Genomic DNA, 25565 nt, shown 5'->3' with positions numbered 1-25565 from the left:
TGATGATTTTTGTGTAATAATGGTGGCTGGTTTTTGTTTCTCTATTTCTAATTCTAATATTCACCCTCCTCCCCCCATCTACTATTATAATATTGGCATGGACAGAGATCTCCCTATTGTCCAATTCTAAACAATAGCAAATACCTTTGCTCACAAAAGCAATAACAAATACCAGAGCTTTGCAATATTTGCGCAACCACAATCTATATATTCATTTTACTATAAAGGTTCCCAAGGAATTCATTCTAGGAGTGGTTCCAATAAGAATTTTCTGTTCTTTTCATATATACATAGTGATGACCACCTTCAAGATTTGATCACAGCAGACCTAAGCTTTATTAACAAAGGATAGCATATCATGAATTTTCTAAATCAAAAGATTGAGCATCAAGAAGACCACTACAGTGAGCTAAGAAAAGGTTTTTGTTGGGTTTTTTTTCAGTTTAACAATAGGGTCATTAGTTTTAAAAAAAATTTGCTGATTTTAGCTGCAATGCATTATTGAGAGTTCACTATTATGGACCTATTATTTACTATGATTGGTCCACTATAGATGCTCCTAATCTCACCAAGAAGTCCAATCTCACATCAAAAGGGAAGATGGATCATGGCTCATAATGATGTCGTCACTGAGAAGCGAAGTTTAAAGCAAGAATCATGGTGTTGATCTCTTGTAGTAGCTTTTTTTCCCTCTCTCAGGTCGTTCTAGCTGTTTTGTACTGTTGAAGTGGCTTTTTATCTTTTCTTCCTTCTTTCTCTTAGCCTTTATCATTTTGGAAGCTTTAGAAAAGCTTGAGAGCCGTGGGTGATAGAATTTGAATGCCCCTCCTCGAAAGGCAATTGACCACCTTTATCTAAAGGTGGAGAGGTCAATAACAGGGAAGCCTTTCACATCTTCTGCTGCAGTCACGTTTACCAATGAAACAAGGCTAACAGAGAAGTTTCTAATGAGGCATTGCAAACCTCAGAAGAGCAGCACAAAGCTTGTAAGGGAATATTACTAGGTTTCTAATGAGGCACTTACAAAAGCAGGTATCGAAGGGCGGCGAGTGCGAAAGGCACCCATCGCTGTTGATCTAGAGAAGGTTGGATATATGAAGCCTTACCCCCATATGCAAAGAGATTTTTTTCTAGTTACAAAAGCAGGTATATTAGAAAATGAAGGGGTCTTTTGAGTGTCTAAGCTTTAGACAGTCGAATCATTTAGTTCATTAAAGCATGGAAGAGCGGAATATCATAGCTGGTGATGGTTTGTCAGATGCTCCAAATTTGAGATAGTTACATGTAAGCATATTAACTGATCTCAGAACATGGAAGCAGAGGTGGTCTGCTCATTTCATAGTCAGTCAATTGTATGAGTTAGTAAATTAATGAGACATGTTGATTCAAAATTATCTAGCGATGAATAACTCTATCGCATTCTAAAAAACAAAAAAAAAAAAACTTTGCTTGTAAAGTTTGCTCATGGTTATACCACAAGGTTCAATTTGATTTGATGGATCAGATATATTTGGGTGAAGGCTACTCCTAATTATATAAACCATTGTCTGTGAGCCCAAGAAACAGATTAATTAGCTGGTGAATTAGACTACTCTTGGATGTAGCTGCATAAACAGGCAGTCCTTGTAGTTTTATCTTTCTCCTGGAATCTATAATGCACTTCTAGAAAAGTATTCAATCTTCTTAGCAAAGCTATAAACTCATTTCCATATGACGTGCGTCCGCAAAGAATTAATAAAGAAATTCTTGAAACTTGGACTTGTCTCTGAGATCATATCCTTGTGTCTAGCAATGAGAGATTATGGATTCCAATCTTGGATAGTATATTTTCAAGCACCAAAATCCAAGTAATAATAGCGCAGGTGATCCTCCCCACCTTCATCTAAAAAAAAATCATGAAGCAATATAAACAAAATTTCATATGAACATTTTTTAAATCACTTAATTTGATGACAGAGTTGGATAGAGGTGAAGTCTTGTGCTGATACATCTAACTATAGTTAAGCTGATTTTGTGCCATAAGATTAACTTATCATCTCAATTTTATTGTCCCAACCTAGGAGCATGATTGTTCCAAAAGAGTCTGTATCGAAGATCAGTCAGATTCATATTCTGCAGACAGTCAAGAAATTTATTTAAAGGCCTGATCTCTACCAACTATTTTTTCACTGATGGTTCTGACAGCATGACTCAAGCAAACAAGCATCCTATACACATACACATGGGGATGAGAGATGGGAGACAAAAAAATTAGATGTAAACAAACCTTAGTCTCATCTTTATATATCTGGTCAAGTCATGGGGATTTGGTACCAGCAATCTGAGTTCAAGTCCTGCCTTCCTCATTTTTCAGCTAGGTTTCCTCCCATTCTATTTCTCGAAAAAGATTACAAAAAGAAAAAAAAAGGTTTATAAATCAACAAATATTCCTTCTTCATTCCATGTGTCAATTTTTGTTGGGCATTTGCTATTACTTATATACAGGGATGACAATTAATTAGGCGAGTCTGCGATAAATACTATTTTAGATTTTGTCCCTCTAATGTGGCCTAAATAACCACTTGTATATAAGTTATATTTTGTATTTTGTTTTAGTAAATCAAAACTTCACAAAGGTTAGAACAATGATCAGTTATAATAACCAATTCTAGTTATCTATAAATGAAGAAATTGAAATCCTATTTAATTAGATGGGGTTATACTAACACTAGAGCAATGTGTTCATGCCATCTCATGTCACTAAATTCTCCACTGCCTAATCTTGAGGTGTGCAACTATCATTCTTACTCTAATCTTCTCGTCCCACCCATCCTCCCTGCTTGGACTACATCTCCACCTCTGCATGTCCATCCCTACAACATCGATTTTGGAATTGGTACCTCCTTTAACTTGTGTTCTCTAATCATCCTTTGTGCTCCCTACATTAAATATAGTATAGATTCAAGAAAAAGCTATGAAAGATTACATGATATTATTTCATGTTTTTATGATTTTATTTGTGAGGACCGATGTGAGCGTGTGTTTAGTCCCATATCGATTATTCATTAGGTAGATCATGAGTATTTATATAGGATCAAAGAACCCGAATAATACCTTTCAGCTAGCTTTTTGGGTGAGGTCTTGGGTTGTAACAGAATTGATATTAGAGCTGGCTCAGCCCATGATCTATATACACTAGGGAACACTGTAGCACAAATTTATGGAGGCTGATCATGGGTTGATGATGGTGTTTGTGATTAGATTTAAATGGATTTGGATTCTTAGCCTAACGAGGATGCTAGAGCTTAACAGAGGGAGCATGTGAGCAGGGTGTATGTTTAGTCCTCATCGGTTATTCGTTGGATCGATCTTAAGTACTTACACAGAATCAAGAAACCTAAATAATAACTTTCATCTATGCCTCCACAACTATGCACACATTTTTTTTTAAAAAAAATAGATGGATCATGAACGGAAGATAAGATATAATAGAAAGGAAACGGTCCCATAAACAATCTTCGAAGTGCTGAGCCATATAAAAAGCGATCCAGTCAACTACTCCATTCACCTTCCATTAGAAATAATTAACCCGAAAGGCAACACAATTCATCGTCCCCACACACATCTTTCAAGACTGAGGCATGGTCTCAGTTGCGTCTTAAAATCCAAAAGGGGACCTTGGGTCAGTGCTCACGTGAACCGAGCTCCCCTCGTGAGTCAAGAGCACTGGGTCCTCCTGGGTCATGGCGCATCCCTGCTCTTTTCTCGAGTCTGCAGACATGGGCAACAGAAACTGCTTCTCTTTAGGATAAACACCACCACATAAAACAGTAGAAAAGCTCATACTTTATCAGCACGAGCAGACCGCCTCCTTTTGGCCACCCATTCCTCTTAAAGCATGCACAGCTCTCTTCTCTGTGTCCCCATTATAAAGGCAGGGACATCCTCCCACCCTCCACATTCCATTGAACTACCTCACTTTAATTATTATCACCACCACATTCCTGAGTTCTAACTTGTCTCACTACCTTTGCTGGTGCTCAGTTAATGGAGGTAAGTGGAGAAGCTATCAGCTATGAAGGAGTTTGCCTTTTTCTTTTTCTTTTTCTTTTGGGTGGCAACAAGTAGGGAGGGGGCTTTGTAATGGTGGTGGAGTTTTGGCTGTAGGGTGGGAAGAAGTGGCGGCAGGTCCCGGCGTTTGGGAGCTGGAATTTCTGCGACGAGGCCCGGTTCGCCCAGTACTTCGAGTCGGTGAAAGGGGCAGGTTTGATCCAAGCTCACTTCTTTGGAGGAGATGGTAAGGTTCTCTTCGAGGTGGTGTCCCAACAGCATCAAAGAAAGGTCAGTAACTCTACATACAGTTCTCATGAGAGTGTTTTCTTTTTGGAATTTTTGTGACAAACGTGATTCTTATTTTGGGTGATAATGTTGTTGCTTGCTTTACAGAGGAAGAAGGGAGGAGGGAGAAGAGAAGGAATGAAGCAGTATGAGAAGGAGAGGAAGAAGCCAGAGGCTGTAGACGAGGACTTGTACAAGATACCCCCAGAGCTCTTGTATCAAGCACCTAAGAAGGCAAGTGTTCTCATTTTGAACTTTGAAACATAAGTTGGGTTGGGTTGGGCCAACATAGAACATGACCAAAATTTGATTTGACTCAACACAAATTGTATTTAAGTTCAAAATTTTGGAGTGGGTTCAGGTTCAAGCATGAGATGTTAGGTTCATCAAGCTAGGGTTGGATGTTGGGTTCAAGCTTGGATGTTAGCTTAACCAGCCCAAGTTGCAAGAATTTAGAGCAAGGAACAAATAATAGAATCCACATTAGCTTTCAGGATTTCCTGTGGAACTCTTCTATGAGGGTCTTCTATTTTTATTTTTTTCTCTTTAAACTATGGCCAAAAAAATTTGGCATATTCAAATTAAGAGACCTCATGCTTGTTTGTTTTCTTCTATTTATCTTGTTGCAGAAGAAGTTGCTGTGGAATTTGTGGGCTCGGTGTCTAGGCCTGAACTGCGTTGCTTAAGTGGGCTATTCTGTGGTGGTGCTTTGCGTCTGTAGTTTGTACCTCCAATCTTTGATCCTTGTGTAGTGAGATATATTGTAAGATATTATATAGTGTTCTAAAGAGGAAATGGAAGAAATTACTGACTTGTTAGAGTGTCCACTAGTACTACTTTTTTGTGATTTTAAGAGATTGGAATTCATCAATCCATAAAGGCAACTGTATTTATCTATTTGCTGCTTCATCTACAGCACATTTTTGCTTTTATTTCCTTTGTTTATATTCACATAACTCTAACCTAACACTAAAGGTGGAGATGGGGAAATGATGTTGTCTAGAGAAGCGAAGTTCAAAGTTAAGAGCTAATAACTAATTGAAAATTGTTCATTCATACTAATAGCTAATTGAAACTAATTGAAAATTATAATATTTTGTAAGCTAATAACTAAATGTTAAAAAAAGGGTTTCTTTCTTCCTGAAACTTGAGACATTTATTCATTTCATGCTTTCCTCTGTACACATCTAGCTGATTGAAAATTAAAGTCAGTCACCTAACTTGATTTTGGTAGCAAATTAAGAGCTGGAACGTTTGGAACTCTACTAGGAACAGAACTCTTCTTCTATTTTCAACCAGTTGCAAATCCTTGAGAAGCTTTTGGGTGACTTGCATCCACTGTGAGTCAAGCATTTCATGAAAGCAATGCAGGCATTCTTGCAAACATTGTTCAAAATTAGTTTGTCAGAGTAGTGAGCTCGGATTTAACTCAGTGGTCACATCTCTCAACCCAGCAACCAGAGATTATTGGTTTGAGTATTTGATGGTGTATTTACTGGTGCTTGGACCTGGATAATTAGCATGTGGTCGATGATACGCAAGTGTTGTTGTGAAGAAAAATGATCAACTTCTCAAGGATTCCAGGAATAAGCAAAGCTTTGATTGTCTACTTTTGAGGCCTAAAGCTTGTCTCTTGAGACTCCTCAGTGGATTGTCATATGAACTGGATATGTAGCACCCTTATATGCTTAGGGTTGCAAATTGGTCGGGGCAAGAAACAGCATGCTTGACCTTGATTTGATCAGGTTTTATTTAGATCGGTTCAGATCGGGGAAAAGATTCTTAACCCAGCGAGTCATATGGATCAACTCCCGGCCAAATATGACTCGGACCAACAAGTAATATTTAGGTTGGGATTGTATTTTTCAATTCCGGTCAAGCATTTTGCTATTATTTTATAACTAAAAATATAATAATCAATAGCTAAATACAAAATCAATAATAATTTTTAAATAAAACTAAAAAGCTAGCTTAAACATGAATTTTCATCAAAAAAAATAATAATAATTTTATCCAATCAATTGATCATGAAAATATGCAACATATGTTTAAATATAATTAAATGAAAGTATGTGAGGAGAAGGGATTGTTGACATGAACAAAGAGGGAATAAGTTAAATGAGGTTTCATTCAATAAATTAGAAAAGATGATTACGATGAAGGAGAGAGGCTTCCTATATTTTAGCCTTTTATATTAGATTGGATCAGGTCTTCATCAAGTCAAGCCTGCTTTTTGCTAATCTAAATTAGATCTGAGTGATATATGAACTAGATTGGGCTTTCTTTTTGTTGATCTAAATCAAACCTAGATGATTCAGGAGCATAGTAGGATCAGACCGGGTCAGAAAATACATAACTCAAACCCTAGCCCTATATTTAGACCAAGTCATGTGATATAACAAACAAAATAAAATAATAGTATAAATCACCAATTTCTAAACAAATGTGACATCTAATGGCTCACATTTGCCTTACAAATCCACCACTTAACTCTATATTATAACCATTTGAGAATGTATCATCAACTTGGGCTCATCTATTGTGCTCTCCAAGATATCTTCTCTGGTTTTCCTACTGTCTTGTTACTTACTTCTAATCTACTTACTTGTGAGATGTAGCTTGGCGTCCAAGAGTTAGCAGCTCTCTTGATGTTATCTACCTTTAGTTGAGACTAGAGAAGATTTGTATCCTATTATTTTCATGTAGTGAATGAGCCTGGCCGTGCATGGCCTCGTGTGTTTTCTCTTTAAAGATTTTTCATGTAAAAATCTCCGTACGTTCTTCTCTGTGTTTGCCATTGATTTGTTTTGATCTTCTGCAGAGAAAAGGAAAGCTTGGTTCCATAAAAAGATCAGTTGTGGTTTTCTTGAGAACTATTACATGAGGGGGTCAAGAACAAAATAACTATACCAACGTGGAGGTGGTGGCTCGGAACTAAATGGAGCAGGTGTAGTCATCGTGCCAAAATCTTTTCTTCAGAAGCCATGGCTGTTCCCTTCTTCAAGGCCATCCATAGGTGGAGTGAAAGGGTTTGCACCAATGGCAGGACTGACATTGAAGCTTTAAAGAAAAAATTGTGGATCAAATAGTAAAATTTCAAACAAAAAATAAAACCTAATTAGTTTTAATGTCAACCACAGGAATTAATCCAAAAGGTTTGAAAGCAAGCACATGACAATTACCTTCATATAAGGCAAATTAAAACCCAATTTAGTTTTAATGTCAACCACAAGAATGGCAGAAATTATGATGAATTATCCCTGCTTTCAAACCTATAATTCCAACTCTCTAGCATGCAAAAGAAAAAGTGGCTCACATACATTGATTTCCCAAGTCCTTGGGTTGCATTGTTCATACTCCCTGCGTTAAAGAAAAAAACAGAAAGCAACAAGCATGGTGAGTAGCAGAGTCAAATTTCAGTAAGTGCCCACTCATAGTGAAGCAACAATATTATTTATATATTTCCAAAGAGATTCTTACAACTTCTGGCCAATGCAACAATGGCACATTGCCAGTGACTTATAAGAGACAACACAAAATTGCACCCTCTTTTGCGATCACTCTAACAAGCATATTACAATAACCCTGTCAACACAAACATTTTACTAAGAAAGAAACTGTCTAAAGAATACTTCCACAGCAAGACCCTGTAATTGGCTGCATGATTTGAAAATCTGGATTTCCTTTCTGAGTAATGTAAAATTGGAAATCGGCAAGTGATGGGTATGTACAAAAAAGAAATGTTGGAGCAAGAAGCTTTTATGTGATCCGGTAAGAAGAATGATCTTCCATTTTTTTCTGTTCTTTTCCCCCTCAAAACTCAGTTATCGACAGAAAAGTAATACCTATCTCATCTTTTACATTTTGCTTAAGGACACCGCATGTGGCACAAGTCATGAACCACATCTGATGAGCTGCTGAAATGTGCAAAATCAGCCCTATGTAGATGGTTTGACTGGTTTCTGCTAGACTGGCTTCTTGCATCGTTGCTCGTGGTCTTGGACAAGAAGCAGTGACATACATGGATCCGGTGGCTTCTGCTTTCAGTTGAGCCACTGCCCGTTACGTTTACTAATAATACCACCTCTTTGTCCCTAGTGTCTTCACACCACCAATTCTGTGGGATTCCATCAACAAACTCTTCTTGGGTATAGAAATCCTCATGATGCACAGTAACTTCTACTGTTTGTCCAGGCTTGATTATACCAACTGCCGGGTGGACCTACATAAACCAAGCAATGACAAATAACCGACAATGCTGAAAACCAAATAAGAAGGCGCAAGATCACCATGCAGAAGGAAGTAGACTATGTGCTCATCATAATATCACCTCTTGCAGCAAAATTCAAGAAACCAGACTGACCAATGGCTATAACTCAAAATTAGACACCATTATAATTTCAGTTATGTTCATTATCACTAAAACAACATTATGAAATCTCCTCTTTGATTTAGATATTGAGCACAACTATACAACTTGAAAAGCACTTTAAAAGTAAAATAAGTAAAGTCAGTTTAAAGGTACAATAAGTAATGTTAATTTAGACTAGATGTTGATACTGGCAAAATGTCATGCAGTGGCATTTTAAAATTTTATGGAACACAAAAATAATTTTGAATGCCAGGACAAGAATTTCTTAGCAATAATATCTAACAAGATGATTGAGACATGTCCACAGAAACCATCATGGTTGGCCATAATACCAAGGAAACTACATGCATAATTTCATAAAAACTAGCACAGGTAATTTGCACAATTATTAGATGCAACTGGCAAACTCAAGGAGTCCAAGGAATGTGATTGACAGAAAAGGTGCATTATACTATTAAAAAGAAAATGTAATTTGTCTTCTGCAGCAGATAGACTGACATATACTTGCCATTTTATGTTTTGGTTGGTAAACAGCCTAGATAGAGAAACAAAAGCTCTTGTGAGGCTTGTAAAAAGAGATCCCTTGCAATATAGTTTTAGTACAACAGTTTTCTTCTATTTTTTATTATATTATATGCTCAGAGATCAACACGAGTTTAGAAAGTCTTAGCAGCAAAGCATGTCGACTATGCAAAGTTCTCTTATTAGCACATTATAAAGGGAATATACTTTATGATTCAATCAAATTCCTACACACTGTTTGCATGAGATTTTCCACAGAATCTCAGCCTAGACTTGGACACTGTTTCAAGTGGGTCCAACAAATTAGGGAACTTGCAGAGATTAATAAAGTGAAAATTTAATATATGTGCAAAAAATAAATTGGTAACTTGATGAGCAGAGAAAACCTGACTGGAGAAGCTAATAAAGCCATAGGGAGTAGCTGCAAAAGATACTTTAGGAGTGAGGAAGATGGACTGAAATAGCTTATAAATATGGAGCAAAAGAGACTGGTTTTAACAAAGGAAGTTCTGCATCATCACTGGGTTAGGCTAATGCTTGAAAGACCTCAGGGAAATACAGATCACAAGTCCTGATTATTCATTTTTTTTGATATTTTTCTGCCAAGAGAAACTCAATATTTGGGAAAGCGATTACGGGCATCTAGCATACTATGTGAATGTTAACTTCAGGCATATTTAAAGTATCGATTTGTACCCTGCTATGGGCATTGGCCTACTTAAGCATGTCTGTATCATGGAGAGACCATTGCAAATTACCTGCAAAACCCAATTCTCTTTCCTATCAAAATATTTAACCCATGTAACTATTATTGTCTGTTATTTAAGGCATCAACAAGGGTGTGGATGGTACAAGGGACTCCAAAACATGGGAGGTTTGAGACAATGACACATATGAGAAGGCATATAGAATGAACAAATATTCCTTGATTCTACAATGATGATGCAGAGCACAGTGGCTTGTATTTGCCAATATCATGATAGTACAGGTCATGTCCTGGAAAATTTGATGTAGCATGGAACTTAAGGTTAATGAAGAACTTATGGCAATGCAAGATAATAAACTAGTCTCTTCTCAAAAGTTGGATAACATGGCTTATGTAGCTAATACCAAACTGCAACCCACTCTTTCAAGTAGGACAAATGTAGTAACAACTCAAGATCTTACTCAAAAAGACTAGCTAGAAGATATTTTTTGGATTTCTTGGCCCCCTATAACTACCCAAGATCTACCTAGTGTGTAAATAACGTAAGACCAAACATATGCTTGAATGGGTTCTCACATATTTCCTCCTTTTAAGCTCTGGTGTCCTTGTTAAGCTAAGGGTCCAAGTCCACTTACAAACCATGATCGGCTGGTGGTCAGCCCCAAAAAAGGCTCGTATTGTAGTATCCCTTGGTCTACATGGGATATGGACCAGGTCCGCTTTGATACCATCTGTAACAACCTAGAGTGTCACCCAAAAGGCTAACCAAAAGATATTCTTTGGATTCCTTGGCCCTATATAAGTACCCAAGATCCACCGAGTGTATAGCTAAGGTGAGACTAAACACACTCGCATGGGTCATCACAAATGCAGTCTAGAAAACCAGAATGAAAACCTCAGTAAGTCCACTGATGTGAAAGAATTGTAAAGGAAAAGAGCACAGAACAGTTAATTTTTCAAAGGTACATATGGAGATGTGTGGCCCTTCTATAGTCTTTCAAAGGTACTACTCCAATATACTTTGTCCAAAAGAATAAGCCTTTTTAGTTGCAAGTAATTAAAATGCAAACTGAAATAGCAGTTGGATAGAATTGACGAGCAAAATGATATTAGTGACCACTTTCTTAAAAAAAAAATTGTTGGCAATCTAAGAAAGAAACAAGATATTAAAATAGCAAGGTAGCATACAACCCAATCTGGAGAGTAAGCACAAGGATGAATAACCACTGTTGCAGTGAATTCTTCCATGATTATCAGCCTTGGTACGATAGCAAGAGATATTTTTCTGTTTTAATGTTATCAGATGGGATAGCATCTCAAAAAAAAAAAAGATGAAAAAAATAGCAGTAGAATGTCGATTAGAAAAATCACTAGAGGACTCCGCATCAACAGAGGCAGATGACTATAGTGAAGAGAAGGGAAGACAAGCAAGATAGAAGAGGCCATAGAGGTGGCAGGCTGTGAGGTGTAGATTGAACAGCTGAAGAAGGAAAATTGGCTAGCTATGACAAGAGATGCAAAGTAGACTTGAAAGGCTTTAAAATAATGATTCCAGGCAAGATCCTAAAGAGTCTAACCTTAGTAAAAAAGAAATTTTAGAAAAGCCTCTACCAGAGCATCAAGAACAAAATTGTCTATGAGGTGCATGCAACTATTTACCTAAGGTTATACCTGTTTGCCACAGGTACCATAGAAGAGATAAGGAAAAATCAAGACAAAAAATAGCAAAGGCTCTAAAGGTCCTTCATCATAAAGTTATACTAGAGATGCTGCCCTAGAAAAAGTAATGATGGATGAATCATTACTAGTAATAATGCTATTCAAATAAGCTGGATTGCAATGCCGTAGCATTTAGGTGTAGTAAGCATGGTCAATGCAGTCCTGAATGAATCCAGCAACAAGAAGCGTGCAACAAAAGCAATTAATTGAGATCAAAGAACTTGTTTAAACTGTTAGATGCCATGAGTGGAAGTTCAAAAACTGTTGGGATGATGCTAAAGGCTTGGAAGTTTTTTCACAGGCCTCTCCATTTCACTGTAAAGAAAGGCAGACTTCATTACAAACTGATCCAGAGGCCAACTGCAAATAGGTAAGACAATGAAGAAAATACTGTTCATTGCAAGGGTAAAGGCTTCTTATATTCATGTGATGCTCCATGTGTGCATGCGAAATCATAAGTAACCAGACAAGATCAATAGTGCATAATTAAATGCTGTTGTGTTATGACTTCACAAGTGCACTGCATCAAATATGTCTGAAAATTCTTCTAAAATTGGTATTTTGATCTCCTGGAATAAAGGAGTTAAAAATGAAGTGTGGCAGGATAAAACAGAATAAAATGAAAAAAGGTCAGTTGATTCTGGTTTTTTACACTTCATCCTAGGATAGAGAGGAATAAACCAGAATAAATCCTAGGAAAGCAACCTAGAGCATCCTAGGCAATCATTTTTTCAGCCACTAATTATTTCTCTTAATTCTTTATCATTGTTGCCTATTATTGAACAGGTCATGTGGAACCCCCTGCTATTGGTTACATATAAGGTATGATATCCCCTTGTAGCTACCAATTTGATTTTTTTCAGTCTACTCGTAAAATATATAGTGGCACCACTTTGTGATATTGTACACAGAATATCCGTCTCATGGTCTGTTGAACCAGCCAGTTCGGGGCGTACCGAACCAAACCGGTCAATTACCGGTATAGTACAATCCATCGAATCAAAATGCAGGGTGAGGGAGGAGAGTGAGGAAAAGAGAGAGGGAGAGGGAGGGGAGAAAAGGGAGAGAGGCCGAGAGAGAGAGAGAGAGAGAGAGAGAGAGAGCTCGAAAGCCCTCTTGACTTGTCAGAAAGGAGTTTTCCTATTTCATTTTGAAACAGGGATACCTCGTAATTTTTTTTTTTTGAATATTTTGAACGGAGGACGGCAAATGGTTTGCTGACTTCACCTACCATTTGCTAATTTTCAATTTGAAATCGGCAAAAAACTGAAATTAGCAAATTGTTTGTTAACTTCACTTAACTGAAAGTCGACAAATTATTTACTAACTTCAGTTTGAAATATTAAAAAAAAATGGTACAACCCGGAACAGTACGGTACGGACCCATATCAACTGACACGGACTCTGAAACTTGTTCAGCAAATCTTGATCCTACTAATGTATTGTGAGTATTTGAGATTGTACAATGAATTAGAGCAAAAATAAACATTTGCAAAGCGTGAGTTGGAATTGAGTTATTTCCATTTCAAGAATCAGAAAAACATACCTCAAGCCATAGTGGAAAGCCAAAGGAACCTCTTGCAGAAAGCTTGGATGAATTTCCATCATCCTTGATTGTGGATTGGCCTTCGCAAGTGATTTCGAAAATAGCTTTATTTTTGTCGCATTTGTTAGTGATTCGGAGGATGGAAGAATCTTGGTTTTGCAGCATTATGTTGTTTGTGCTGACAATAGTTTCTGGAACTTTAGAATATTCTTCAAGCAAAGACTTTACTTTCTCATTTGATGCAGTTATTTCTCCATATTCTTGCCTCCTTATCAACTCATCTACGTGAGCAATTTCAACATTGAATATACACCTGACTGGTTTGTGATCGCTGTCTGTTACATCCATGCAAGCTTCATACCTGATAAATGAAGATACCATGTCCCATAAGAATTAACAATAATGTATACATTCTATGTAAAATCTTGCTGTACAAGTTAATCTTACATCATAATGGAACAAACTATAGGGCATTCCAATGAGCATTCAGCCACTGAAATTGAACGGTTATCACGATATAGTATTCTGTCACACCAAGCAGGAATTCGCTTCTTCTCACTGGAATCATATCCTACAATGCAATTGATATGATAATTCAAATGTCAATGCCTGCTGGCTATGTGTCCCAACAGAATTCACAACTTATATAGTATTGATAAGCTTACATAGGCTGATATGCCTTCTTTCTATCAGTGCATGCTGAATATCTCACCAACCTAATTTACGGAAAAGGCGTTCTGTATTATAAGCTCACCTGAAAGACCTACTTGGTGCCTTTCAAACTTGTACGTGGGAGGAAATTTGATTTGCCCTTCACGCATTCCTTGAAAAACTTTGCCTGCTTTCATTTCTGCTCTAAGCTGATCCTTCTCTCTAAGCCAGTCAAAGCATCTTTGAGAAACCATGTCCCTTGCTTCATCATAACTGATACCAAAAAGGCGATAATTGAAATCACCAAAAAAAACAACCATGTCCGCTTCTGACAATTCAGGTTTCCCTTCATCAGATTGAGATCCTGTGGCCTGTTATTACCTAGCTATTGTCATACAAGCTTAAGAGAATCTTTATTTGAAGAATCATACAGTAAAACAACAAGATACAGTACATACATTTACTCCACGATGCAATTGGACAGATGTAGCACCAGCTGCAATGCATACAACAAACATGAGTACATTATAGTAAAGCTGCAATCTTTGTATTTGAGTGCATGAATGGACATGTTTCTTCATATGTAAATCAATCATGTATAGTACGTGCTTGCAGACAAGTTCAGCACCAAACCTGCAGCTCCATGAAGTCCAACAGATGGCCGGCTAAATGCCATTGTTTGATAGACATGATTAAAGTCAGCATTCCGCCGGCTAACTGCTTCCAAATGTGCAGCAAAATGACAGTTCACAAAGCATACTATACGATCATAGATTCTCATCCTCAAACCTACAGCACCCTGCAGACAAATGTTAGCCCATATATCTAGTTTATCCATAAAATGGACTAAAATAAGTCTATTCTGAAAATAATTTGTCCACAGTCTTGTTAAGAAGAAAAGGCACCAATCTAGAGAAGAGCCAAACTGATTTCCACATCCAGCATGAGCAAAATGAAACTCAATTGAAAGCTAAGCTAAACATGTGAACAGACAAATAATGCTTGCAGCAAAGCATTGGATTGGTGGACAACAATATATTAAGTGTAACCAAATGCTATCAAAAAGTTTTGAATCGTGATATTTAAGAGAAATTTAAACCTATAGACCTTACTGTCTGAATATGCCATCCTCACAAGAAACCAAGATGTAGTAAGATATATAATTGGATAAGTACTTTCAACTTAATCACTATGACTCATAATATAGAAACTGGACTGAAAGAGAATAATCGTGGGGGTACCACCAATCATCTTAGAAAAATGATGTGAAATTTACACAGGTCAAACACAAAGGAAAACACCTTAGGAATTTTGAACTCTCAGTCTCCTACAACAGAAAGTGGGTTGCAACCATGGGGCATATCCCAGTTTTCTTTAACAATATTTCACTGTGTAACTTAAAAGCCCATAAGCTTTGTGCTTCTAGATGCATTGAAGAAGAAAATAAAGTAAATTTTGAATTTTCAAAGAAAACATCCTCACATATTTCCTCCTTTTTGCTTTAATAAGTTAGTTTTCCTGCAATTGTAAGTATAGGACAGTTCTTATCTTGAGTTTAAATTTCCAGCACAAACATAAAACATTTCAACAAATGATTAATTTCAGCCATGGCTCATGTGCATTCCATAACTAAATCCTTTTCCATTAAATCATTTAAACGTCCTCGGGTTTTTTTTTCCTTTTAGGTTGAGAGAAAATAACAAATTTTTGGCTACCAGATCAAACCTCCAGGAAGCATTATCAAAAACAAAACTTGGATTTTGCTATTTGATAAGATTTAGAAGCATTTGTTTGTTGGGTTTCATAAAAACTTAAGAAAAAGGTTTGTTCAACTTTTTATTTGTAATTCTGTTGGTATAAATTATCGTACTTTTCATGAAAGTCCCTAAATTTAGGAGACGATTATTCACCAATAAGGAAAATTATATTTATTTTATTAAAATCAGCAACTTGCATTATTAGACCTTTTCTCCTAAGAAACTAACTAGGAACCCAGGCTTCTTGCTCAGGTGGTGGATGTGACTACCAATCAAGATGAACAGATTCTGCAGGTGCCATTGTTGAAACAGAAATCTCCATTATAATGAATCCATGTGGTAATTACTTATTTTGAACAAAAAGATCCTGTTGAATGTAGAGCGAACAAGTTGCAGGAAACCAAACAAGTTATAAGGATAATTAGAATGATCGCAAATACGTGTACAAGAATGCAAAGACAGAGGTATCAGTTGGTCGATAACTACAGAATTTCAGAATTACCAATTTCTTGCTTCTATTGAGTCTTATAGAATTTTAATATCACACTTTCTTGTGACTGATCAATAAAATGTTAATATCACTTGAATGTTCTATGAACTGAGAATTAATAGAGCAAATATCAGCTGCTCCTATAACTATATCTTCCATATGCTTGTTATGTTCAAGAGTTGCAATCTCAGTCCTAAGAAGCAATTCAGCTGCCATGCATTGCTCCACCACAGTTTCAATAATTACAGCTTACCTACTTTCCAAACAAATTAGAGAAAGAACCAACTTAGAAAAGGAAAAAGCCAAAAAAAATTAATAAAAGAAGCACCTTATTGCCAATTGCACGCCCAAATCCACATGGTACTGCCCCAGCATCAACATCACCAATATGTGGTCTAACATTCTTCCTAGCCCTGAGAAATTATAATTCGTAAGTTATACACAATGAATTGATAAAGATAAAAGCACACCAGCAGACTGATGTCTGAGGGATGCATTTGCAATGTTTTTTTTCTTTCTTTCTTTCTTTTTTTTTTTTTAGGGGGAGGGGGTGTGGAGAAACTGTAAAACCAACACAAAAGATAACAATCTATAAAAGATTCGTACCATGCAGCTACTAGTAGTCCTGCCAACTGCCTAGAACCAACACGTTGAAAAGATGTCCCCTCATCTAAGGTTTTGCCTATAGCATCCAACCACCATTGCCCATTAGCACTTCCCTCGAGTCCTACCTAAGATCAGTTAAAAAGCAAAAAGTGCAAATAATAAAGAACATAAGAACTTAATCTCTAATGAAATATGAATGTTATATGAACTGCTAAAGCACCATATTGGCATGTGGAATCATACTCATCAATGATGTAAACTTGAAAATAATATTTTGAACATAATATCACAATGAAAGAGTCCACATTTGTCATCTCATTAATATAATCCAAATAATCAGTTCATTAGCGTCTTATATTTTCTAAATTCAAAGCATCATTTTGTAGTATCACTTCATTCTAAAACTCTTTAAGATTAAAATGACACCACATACACCTTGTAGGTATTCCTTAATAATTCTGAAGTATGAGTTCGTTAAATTCTTGATGTGCAAATTTAATGGAAATAGAGGTTAAAAAGAAAACCTGAGCCAAAATTGAAAGGAAGGCGATGCATGTAATAATTTTCGTTAACTTGAATATTACAGAATGGAAAGATAGACCAACAGACATCTCATATAATTCAAAAATTGGTTAATGGTTTGTAGAGACAATCATAGAGTGTTCCGTGATTTTTGCAAGCCTTTAAAACTTATGGGAGCACTCAAAAATGTTTAAAGGACTCTCCTAGCAAGCAAGTGCAGGGATGAGTTTTTGAAGAGTTTTGAAAAAGGTGCAGCATCCTAGACAGAAGATTCCAACTAAGAAGGTATAAATGGGTGGATAAGCAAATGAAAGTTATAGGCAAATGCAACAAAAATAAATCAAGGCTTCAAGAAGAGATCAAAGATAGAGTCTTAAACTTAGCGGAGCAGAAATTATAAGGTAAGATCTGACAAAATTAGCATTGTATATACATATGTAACTCTCAATTAGATTTTATGGCAAAAAGACATAAAACCAACCCCATATAGTTGGGACAAGGGATGCAAATTACTGTTATATTCTTAGTTAAATGACTAAAACCTCATTTAACAAAGCTTTACAGCATGATTAATGAAGTAACTCTCTCCCCAATTGGTAGAACAGAAGAACAAAAGAAGAGGGAAAAATTATAATATCTATAATTCTATATGTTACTAAGTTATCTGCTTTCCGTTAATTAGTTTATTTTATCCAGAAATAAATGATGCATTAAGATAATATTTGTCTCTCACTAATCAAAAAGTAGATGTTTAAAAAATAAATAAATTACAAAAGGCAAAAGCATTATCATGTCAGAAGAATGATGAGCAACAAAATAATGAAGAAAATATGTCAATAAGTTCCCAAGTTATACTCTTTTCCTTGATTAGTTTATTTAATTTAGAGCACGTACAATGTATTAAGAACTTAAGATAATGTCTTTCACTAATTAAAAAAAGAAAAGAGCAGGATTTCAACTAAAATAAATTAATTGCAAAAAGCCAAAGCATTTTTATATCACAAAAATGTTGTATGGAAAAAAAATATTGCATACATTTTCCTGTTTAAGAGTAAAGTACAAATACAAGGTTTGAGCACCAGAAATCAAACAACCAATATATTGTTATAAAATGACAAAACTAATGCTTCATTTCCACATTCAAATATAAGGTTAAATATTGTGCTAGGAGAAACTCTCTACATAATAAACCAAAGTTTCCATATTTAGCCTCACTTTCTATTAATGATAAATATAAGAATCATGTTTCTCAGTGGTAACCTTGGCAGAGTAATCTACTTTTGAATGCAAAGCAAGGTATACATGATTTAAGAACAACGAATGCATTAATCACAAGAAAGATTCTTATGATTATTTAACAAGCAATACTTTCTTAGAACATTGAAGTGTGCGATTTGAAATTGTGTTGAGAGAAAATCTCATACAATCTATCAAAGTTTCCACACTTATTTCTCATTGCAGTATATGGATGAATGAAATCCAATGAGACTCTAGCTATGCAAGTTCTGCTTATTTTTATTAAGAAAAAAAATCAATTCCAATTTTGTACTTAATAAAGGCCGGGTGGAATTACCTCCCTTATCATCAAAAAAACAATTCTAATAGTAGCAATGTAGCAGAAGGATCTACTTTAAAAAGATAAAACAGACTTTTTTTCTGGAAAAAAAATGGTATGAAAGTTAGTTGTGAACATTCCGAATCCATGACATATTTACAAGTTGATACTAGTTCTAAAGGCTTGGATGGAAGCGATCAGAGAACATGAATTCACTCAAGAAGGAACTAATCAAAAGTATAGTATCGACAAAGCCTAAGAGGATGGAAAAAGACTATTTATGTCTAGTTTTTGCTGCTTCTGCTAGAAGTCATCTTGTCATGCTAGGTCACAATCAGGAAAAAAAAAGAAAGAAAAGAAAAGAAAGAAAACTTGTACAAAAAATGATGCAGAAAAATCTTACAGTTTCTTTGGCAGCAGCCATTGCAAGAAATCCGGCACCCATTTCCACCTCTTGCAACCCGACAACAACTAATCCAACCTCTGATGCTGCACTACCCAACCATGATATGAGTGAATCATGAGATGCCCTTTCCTGTCCAACATTCCAAGTTCCAGCCAAAATTTTAAGTTTTTCATATCTTGTATATGACAACTCCTTATTGGCCAACTCCAATCGCAAGATATCATCAAGAGGTCCAGGAGATGTCAGGTGCCATCCACGAATCCCACCATGATGAGCGAGCGTGAAGATATACAAACCCCCAACAGCCATCTTTATAACTGGACTGCTATGGGCAACCCATGATCCAAGCAAATTTCCCTCAAGATCCAAAACCTGAACGGTGCCACTCCCATAGCCCACCCACAACCGTGTCCCAAATGCACAAATGCACCGAACAGAAGAAGAATGATGCTGAACCTCATGTAACCGATTCCCATTTCCATCCCACTGAACAAGTGAGCCGTTTGTGCATCCACTCCAGATCATTCCATCCATAGCTAATGTCAATGATTCTGTTCTTCGATTGTCTTCCCCAAATGTTCCCTTGACTGCAACTCTGCGAACAGCATCAGCTGCTCCCATCAAAGCATTCCGAGAACGTTGAAAAAAGCTAACAGAACCTGATTTTTCCTTCTTCGATGTGGAAACAAATTTTACTTTCATCTCATCCTCTACATAATCCTGTGCTGATTGCGCCTCAATTTTTTCCACTCGGGTCTCAACCTGGCCATCTATGCCAAACACTTTCAAAAGATCCCTTGTCCGAGCATCCCTGCGGCATTGCACAGATCTGGTCTACTTAAGAAGATTGTGACATGATGAGAAAAAAAACACAGTTTAACTAAAACAGCAACTTATTAGAGTAATTTAGCCACATCAAAAGAAGTAATTCTTTTTTTAACAATCAAAAAACAAAGGAAGACTCATGAAGGACATACCAGAGTGCAAAGGATAAGCTACCAGCAGTCCACACTTTAGATCTAGAATTATCAGATAACATATATCTCACATCTACAGCAGGCAAGTTGCACACACCACCCACAGTGACCTGGCTCCTTAGGTCAATATATGCCCTCTCAACTAATAAAGCAGCCATATGTCTTTCTTCCATTGATAGAGAACGGGATTTTTCAATGGCATCCCAAGGCCAAACCTTTATGACCCCACCTTCAGAACCTGACCATATTTCACCTGGAGATCACAAATTGAAAAAACAGCATGATATGTGTCAGCACAGCTTGCACTGCAAAATAAAAACATTAAGCTGCAAGTTTTGAATAAATCCAACAAAGAAGATTCTTTTTCCCTATTTTCAATAAAATAGAATTCAAGCAACAAAAGCAGCAGAAATATGGGAAAACCATCCACCAAATACAAAACTTGTTAAAGCTAAGCATCCAATGCTATTTTATCTAACAATGATTACTCGGGAAGTAGATAACTTCAACAATATAACCACAAAGGATGCATAGGGGATAGTCATGTGTCACAGTTCAGCATAACCATAAATTTTGCTACTTCATGAATGCCCCTACATAATTGGAGCCACTGAAAGTTATGATTTTGCTACCTCTCTTTCCCCCACCATTGCGAATTGATATTTACTTATACATCAATTCCAATCAAAGCTAAAATGAGGAGGAAAGGCAATGCTCTTCGAATGCTGGTTGATTGATGAGAGATTACCATACGAAGTGATGACCATGGAGAGAACAGGAGACCGGCTGTGGGCCTGCCACGAAAGCCCTTCTCTAAACTGAACAGCATTGCCCCCACCGTCCTCCGGAGCAGAACTCTGGACCATGGGCTGCTCTATGTTCCACGACCGAATCTTCCCATCCTTGTGCCCGCTCCAAATCAACCCAGTAGCTGCGTCCACCGCCAAGCACATGGTGGGCGACGTGTGGCACGACTCCCGGAACGGCGCGCTCTCCTCGTCCCCCCTCCTTGCCGGCCCGGCAGCGCCCCAGCCGTCGAACACGTTGTCCAGATTCCACACCCGGAGCCCGGACTCGGCCCCGGCCCAGAGCTGGCCGCGAGCGCAGGCGATGGTGCGGAGGAAGGAGCCGGCCTGGGTTTCCCGGATGGGATGAGGCCGAATTTCGAGGGCGGGGGGGCGACCGGGGTGCATGGCGGCGCGGAGTGGGACGGCGCCGCCGCCGCTGCCCATGAATTCCGGTAGAGTCCCCGGGGCGCCGCCGTACTCGGACATGGCGCGCTCGAGGGTGAGGGAGCCATCGCTGCCGGAGAGGAAGCCGCCGCCGCCGCCGCCGCCGCCGCCGAAGGGGCTGCTGAAGGAGCCACCGGTGGCAACGGCGCCAGGGTGGTGGTTGTGCTGGTGGTGTTGGTGGGAAGGAGGAAGGGGAGGGTGGTGGTGGTGGTGCCCGAAGCGGAGGTCTTCGACGGAGTTAGAGTATTGGTGGTGGGAGAATGAGGGGGGAAGGGAGGGTTGGTGGTGGGGGTAGGAGAGGGAGCGGGGGCCGTCGGGGGAAGAGTCGAGGAAGGGGTTGGTGGTGGCGGAGTTGTGGTGCTCGTCGAGGCTGTGCTTGCGGAGCGGGGGGGCGTTGCGGCGGAAGGAGGAGGCGACAACGGCGTCCTTGCCGAGGGGTTGGCTGTAGCTAATGCCTTTGCGCGGCGGCGGGGGGCCGGTCGTCGCCATCTTCGTGACGCTGTCGGCGGCATCCTCGTCTTCCGTTCCTCTGTCGTCCATCTCTTCCTCGTTACTCCTCCTCCCTTTTTTTTCTTCTTCTTCTTGAATACTTGTTTATTTTTTAGTGCATGGATGGTCGACGTTGTCTTTTTCTTCGTTGCGAAGTTGTTTCGGGTTGGGATTCTTGGGAGGAGGGGGGCGATAGAGGAGGAAGGCGTCAACGAGGGGAGGAATTGGGGCGAGGAGAGAAGGAAGGAGAGGGAAGTGGAAAGCCACGAAGAGAAGCGGGGGAAAAGAGGAGGGGAGCCGAGGATGAGGCCGCCTTCCACGGGGTCAGCCCACCCGTTTCCTCTTCTGAGAGGTGGCTGGGTGGCCCTCGTCCCAGTCGTCCTTTACGTTTCTCTCTTATCTTTTTTTTAAAAAAATATTTTATTAGATTTAATATTTAAAATAACAATAATAATAATAGTAATAGTAAATTTTTAAAGAGATATTTATAAAAAAAATCTATAATAATAATTAAACAAATTCTTTTCCTTGGTCATTTAAGGTTGGGCAGCAGAGGTTTGCCTTAGTGATTTAAAAAAAATAAAAAATCTTCCTTGGTCATTTAAGATTGGCTGGGTGTAGAACTGATTTAAAAAATAAAAAGTAGGTTGCCTAACCGAGAGAAAAATGGATAATTATAGACACGTGGCAAAAGAGATTGATGTTTGTGATTCCTTTGGCACCTGGATATTTTTTTTATTCTTTTGTAAGTTAAAAAATCAATATAATTTAACTATATAAAATAAGAATAATGTCGAAACCAAATAATAAATGGACATGCAGCAACTCTTCTTTGAAAAATAAGAAAGGCAAAAAAGAGATTCAGAACCATATGAAAAAAAAAATGTTGAAGTAGTTGTGTTATAGTAATAGACTTGAAACAAATAAACGGTCTCAAAATTAATTTGGAATAATGCCTATTGTAGGAGGCTAACTCTGATTTTTGGAACTGCCTAATTTCATGTTAGTTTAGTATTGCTCATGTTCAAAATAACCGACTTCTATTGTACCAAAAAAAATAACTCACTTCTATTAACAAAGATATCAATGCATTGATCATCCTGTAAAAGAGGGATTTTGACAAGTTAAAGAGTGTGGATTACGTGATAGTTAGCTCCTTAGATATTGGCTTATGTTGGCATAACACTTGAAACTACTATAAATAAAGGGGCAATATCAGTGACATGGGAAAGTAGTAATCAAGAGATCATGTACTCTTATTTGTGCCATCATGCATGAAATATTATTGCCTTGTTGTGAAAATTCAAGCCCTTGAAATTTTTTGTATTTAATATCAGCAAATATCATGGCTGCAAATTAGTATTCTCTATTATTTTGATGCAAATTATTTCCGATATTTGTTTATGAAGCCCCTAAAAACTTGAGTTGAGTGTTCTATCTATACATTACTTTTTTTTTTAAGGAGATAAAAAGAAGCAAGCAATCATAGCAACCATACTTCCTCTTCTATGTTTCAATTACATGTGCTCATTGCTAGTTCCATCTAGTTTAAAGCTTTGCTACTTTTCAAATAGGTTCAAATATTTTGATAAATGTGTTATTTGAAATCGTGCAATCTTTTGTCAAGACCGTAAACACACCAGCCAAAAGTCCCATAATGAAAAACATATAAATAAATGCATATATACATGTATAAGTACATGAATGTAAATGAATAGATATACACATACAAATATACATATAGAATTTGACTATTAAAATTTAATTTTTAATTTTAATTTATTTTTATTATTTTTTTATTACATTTTTAATGATATTAACTATTTTATGTGTATTATATACATATATATAACACAACTCATGGATAAACATGTGATAATTCTTCTCATATAAAAATATGTTGAGGAACATAGGTGAAGTCTAAAATAGTTTATTAATAGAGATAAAAAAGATAAATAATCTTGAAAGAGCAAGCGATAGCACCTATATTAGGAAGTGAAAAGTCATGTGCATCACTTATTCTCTCTCTAATAATTAGGCAAAGTTCAAAGGGCTAGCTTTGACTCTCTCTTTTTCCCCCAAAGTGTTTGTCTAATTTCATGTTTTTAGTATCATTCATGTTCTCAAAACTCAAATTTAGTGAGAAAAAGATCAAAAAGTTTACCATCTTGTAAGAGAGGGCTCATGACATATTTGATTGTAGATGAGTGTTTTTCTTTATTAATTTGCTATGCAAGAATGAGCTTGTTAGAATGGGATACATCTATCTAAAGAATTTTAATAAAGTTTTCTCTTACCCCAAGCAGAGAGAGAGAGGTAGTTCCATAAAGCTAAGCTTATTGATAAGACCTCAAAATTGTTTATGAATGTCAAATTAAGAGACTATAGAAAAAATTTATTTGATAAATATGATGCAGTGGGATGTCCTTGTCAAATGTACGAAACTTTCTGTCACGACCCCCGCCCCGTTCCCGGCGGGCCGCCGCGACGGTCCTAGGGTGCGGGTAGGCATAAGGCCACCAGCCACCGCGTAGAACCCTACTACCTATCAATCATCAATAAATCTTGAAAAAATTTGGCATGATGCATGCACAAAATGATCACTTTTCCTATAGTGACCTGTCAGGATTATCTCAATACATACAACACACTACCTGTCAGAGCAGCAATCACATAATCTGTCACATAATAAACCTGGACAATATATAGCAATACATCATCTCAGGCATATAACTCATCTGCACACATATATATATACCTGCTTCCTAATCCATCCATGGTCAAACCCATATCCACAACAGGATCTATAACTGTAACTATGCACTATATACAATAGAAGGTTTATAATACACCAAAAGGTATAAACCTCTATCTACATTATACTATACTATGGAGCGGCACAGCTAGCAGGCAACCACTAATCCTGCTCCTCTCTATACAATACCTGCCCTGCAATCAAAAACACCAAACTGGGGAGTGAGTATATAAATACTCAGTGAGTGGAGTAGAGAGTACTATGCACATGAGACAGAATATAATCATGGCTCGAGATGAAATCTCAAGATCAATAACAAGATGAACATGAACTCAATATAGAGAATATGGAGTGAATCATCACAATCCCAATCAACACATCTGGAGCACATATGGAATAATCAAGTAATTATATATGCTACCCATGAATATGCTCAATAGGTCATAGTACTGAATCATATAAATCAGGTGTCAATAGGCTGAATCATCAACAAGACAGCTATCGGGAGGTGGGTTTTACGCCCCAGGCGAACCAGCAACAACTCCCTACTGCCATATAAATACATCGAATATGACACCACACCAATATGTAAATCATCACTAGACAGCTGTTGGGAGGTGGGTTTTACGCCCCAGGCGAACCAGCAACAACTCCCCACTGTCACATGCATATGCAGAATAAGACACCATACTGATAATGTAAATGCTGGCCAGTATCCAGAACAGAAATCCATCTCACATCTATATACTAAACGGCACCTCGCGGGAATTCTACATCCGCGGAAAGCCATACTGCACCTCGCGGGGTCTTACTATGCCCGGCGGCAAGCAGAATATAAGTCGTAGGACCGGCCGATCCTACGCCTAGGGCCGTGTCCCCCCCTAGGAAGGGACTGGGCTCCGCCCACCCAGAAGGCTACTATGTGCACAAAGGCCGATGTTCA

At 37.6% G+C, this 25565-nt stretch overlaps 2 protein-coding genes across 2 annotated transcripts; one reads left to right on the top strand and one right to left on the bottom strand.

Moving 5' to 3' along the window:
* Positions 1-3864: 3864 nt before the first annotated feature.
* Positions 3865-5135, top strand: LOC103715205 (uncharacterized). Its single transcript, XM_008802761.4, has 4 exons — positions 3865-4032; positions 4147-4320; positions 4426-4551; positions 4947-5135. Exons 1-4 carry the CDS (start codon positions 4027-4029, stop codon positions 5001-5003), a joined length of 363 nt encoding a protein of 120 aa, XP_008800983.3. The 5' UTR covers positions 3865-4026; the 3' UTR covers positions 5004-5135.
* Positions 5136-7731: 2596 nt separating this feature from the next.
* On the bottom strand, positions 7732-22236 carry LOC103715204 (type II inositol polyphosphate 5-phosphatase 15-like). The gene is made up of 11 exons (XM_008802760.6): positions 20895-22236; positions 20147-20399; positions 19167-19980; positions 16687-16811; positions 16409-16493; positions 14467-14632; positions 14292-14329; positions 13937-14204; positions 13630-13753; positions 13183-13543; positions 7732-8539 (listed from the first exon to the last, which is right to left on the bottom strand). Exons 1-11 carry the CDS (start codon positions 21916-21918, stop codon positions 8186-8188), a joined length of 3612 nt encoding a protein of 1203 aa, XP_008800982.4. The 5' UTR covers positions 21919-22236; the 3' UTR covers positions 7732-8185.
* Positions 22237-25565: the final 3329 nt, after the last annotated feature.

This window comes from Phoenix dactylifera, chromosome 11, assembly GCF_051530095.1.
Source record: "Phoenix dactylifera cultivar Ajwa chromosome 11, Ajwa_hap1_PhDact_Kaust_v1.1, whole genome shotgun sequence".
Taxonomy (NCBI): Eukaryota; Viridiplantae; Streptophyta; class Magnoliopsida; order Arecales; family Arecaceae; genus Phoenix; species Phoenix dactylifera.
The sequence above is the reverse complement of the archived record's forward strand: the minus strand, read 5'-3'. Positions and strand labels throughout refer to the sequence as shown.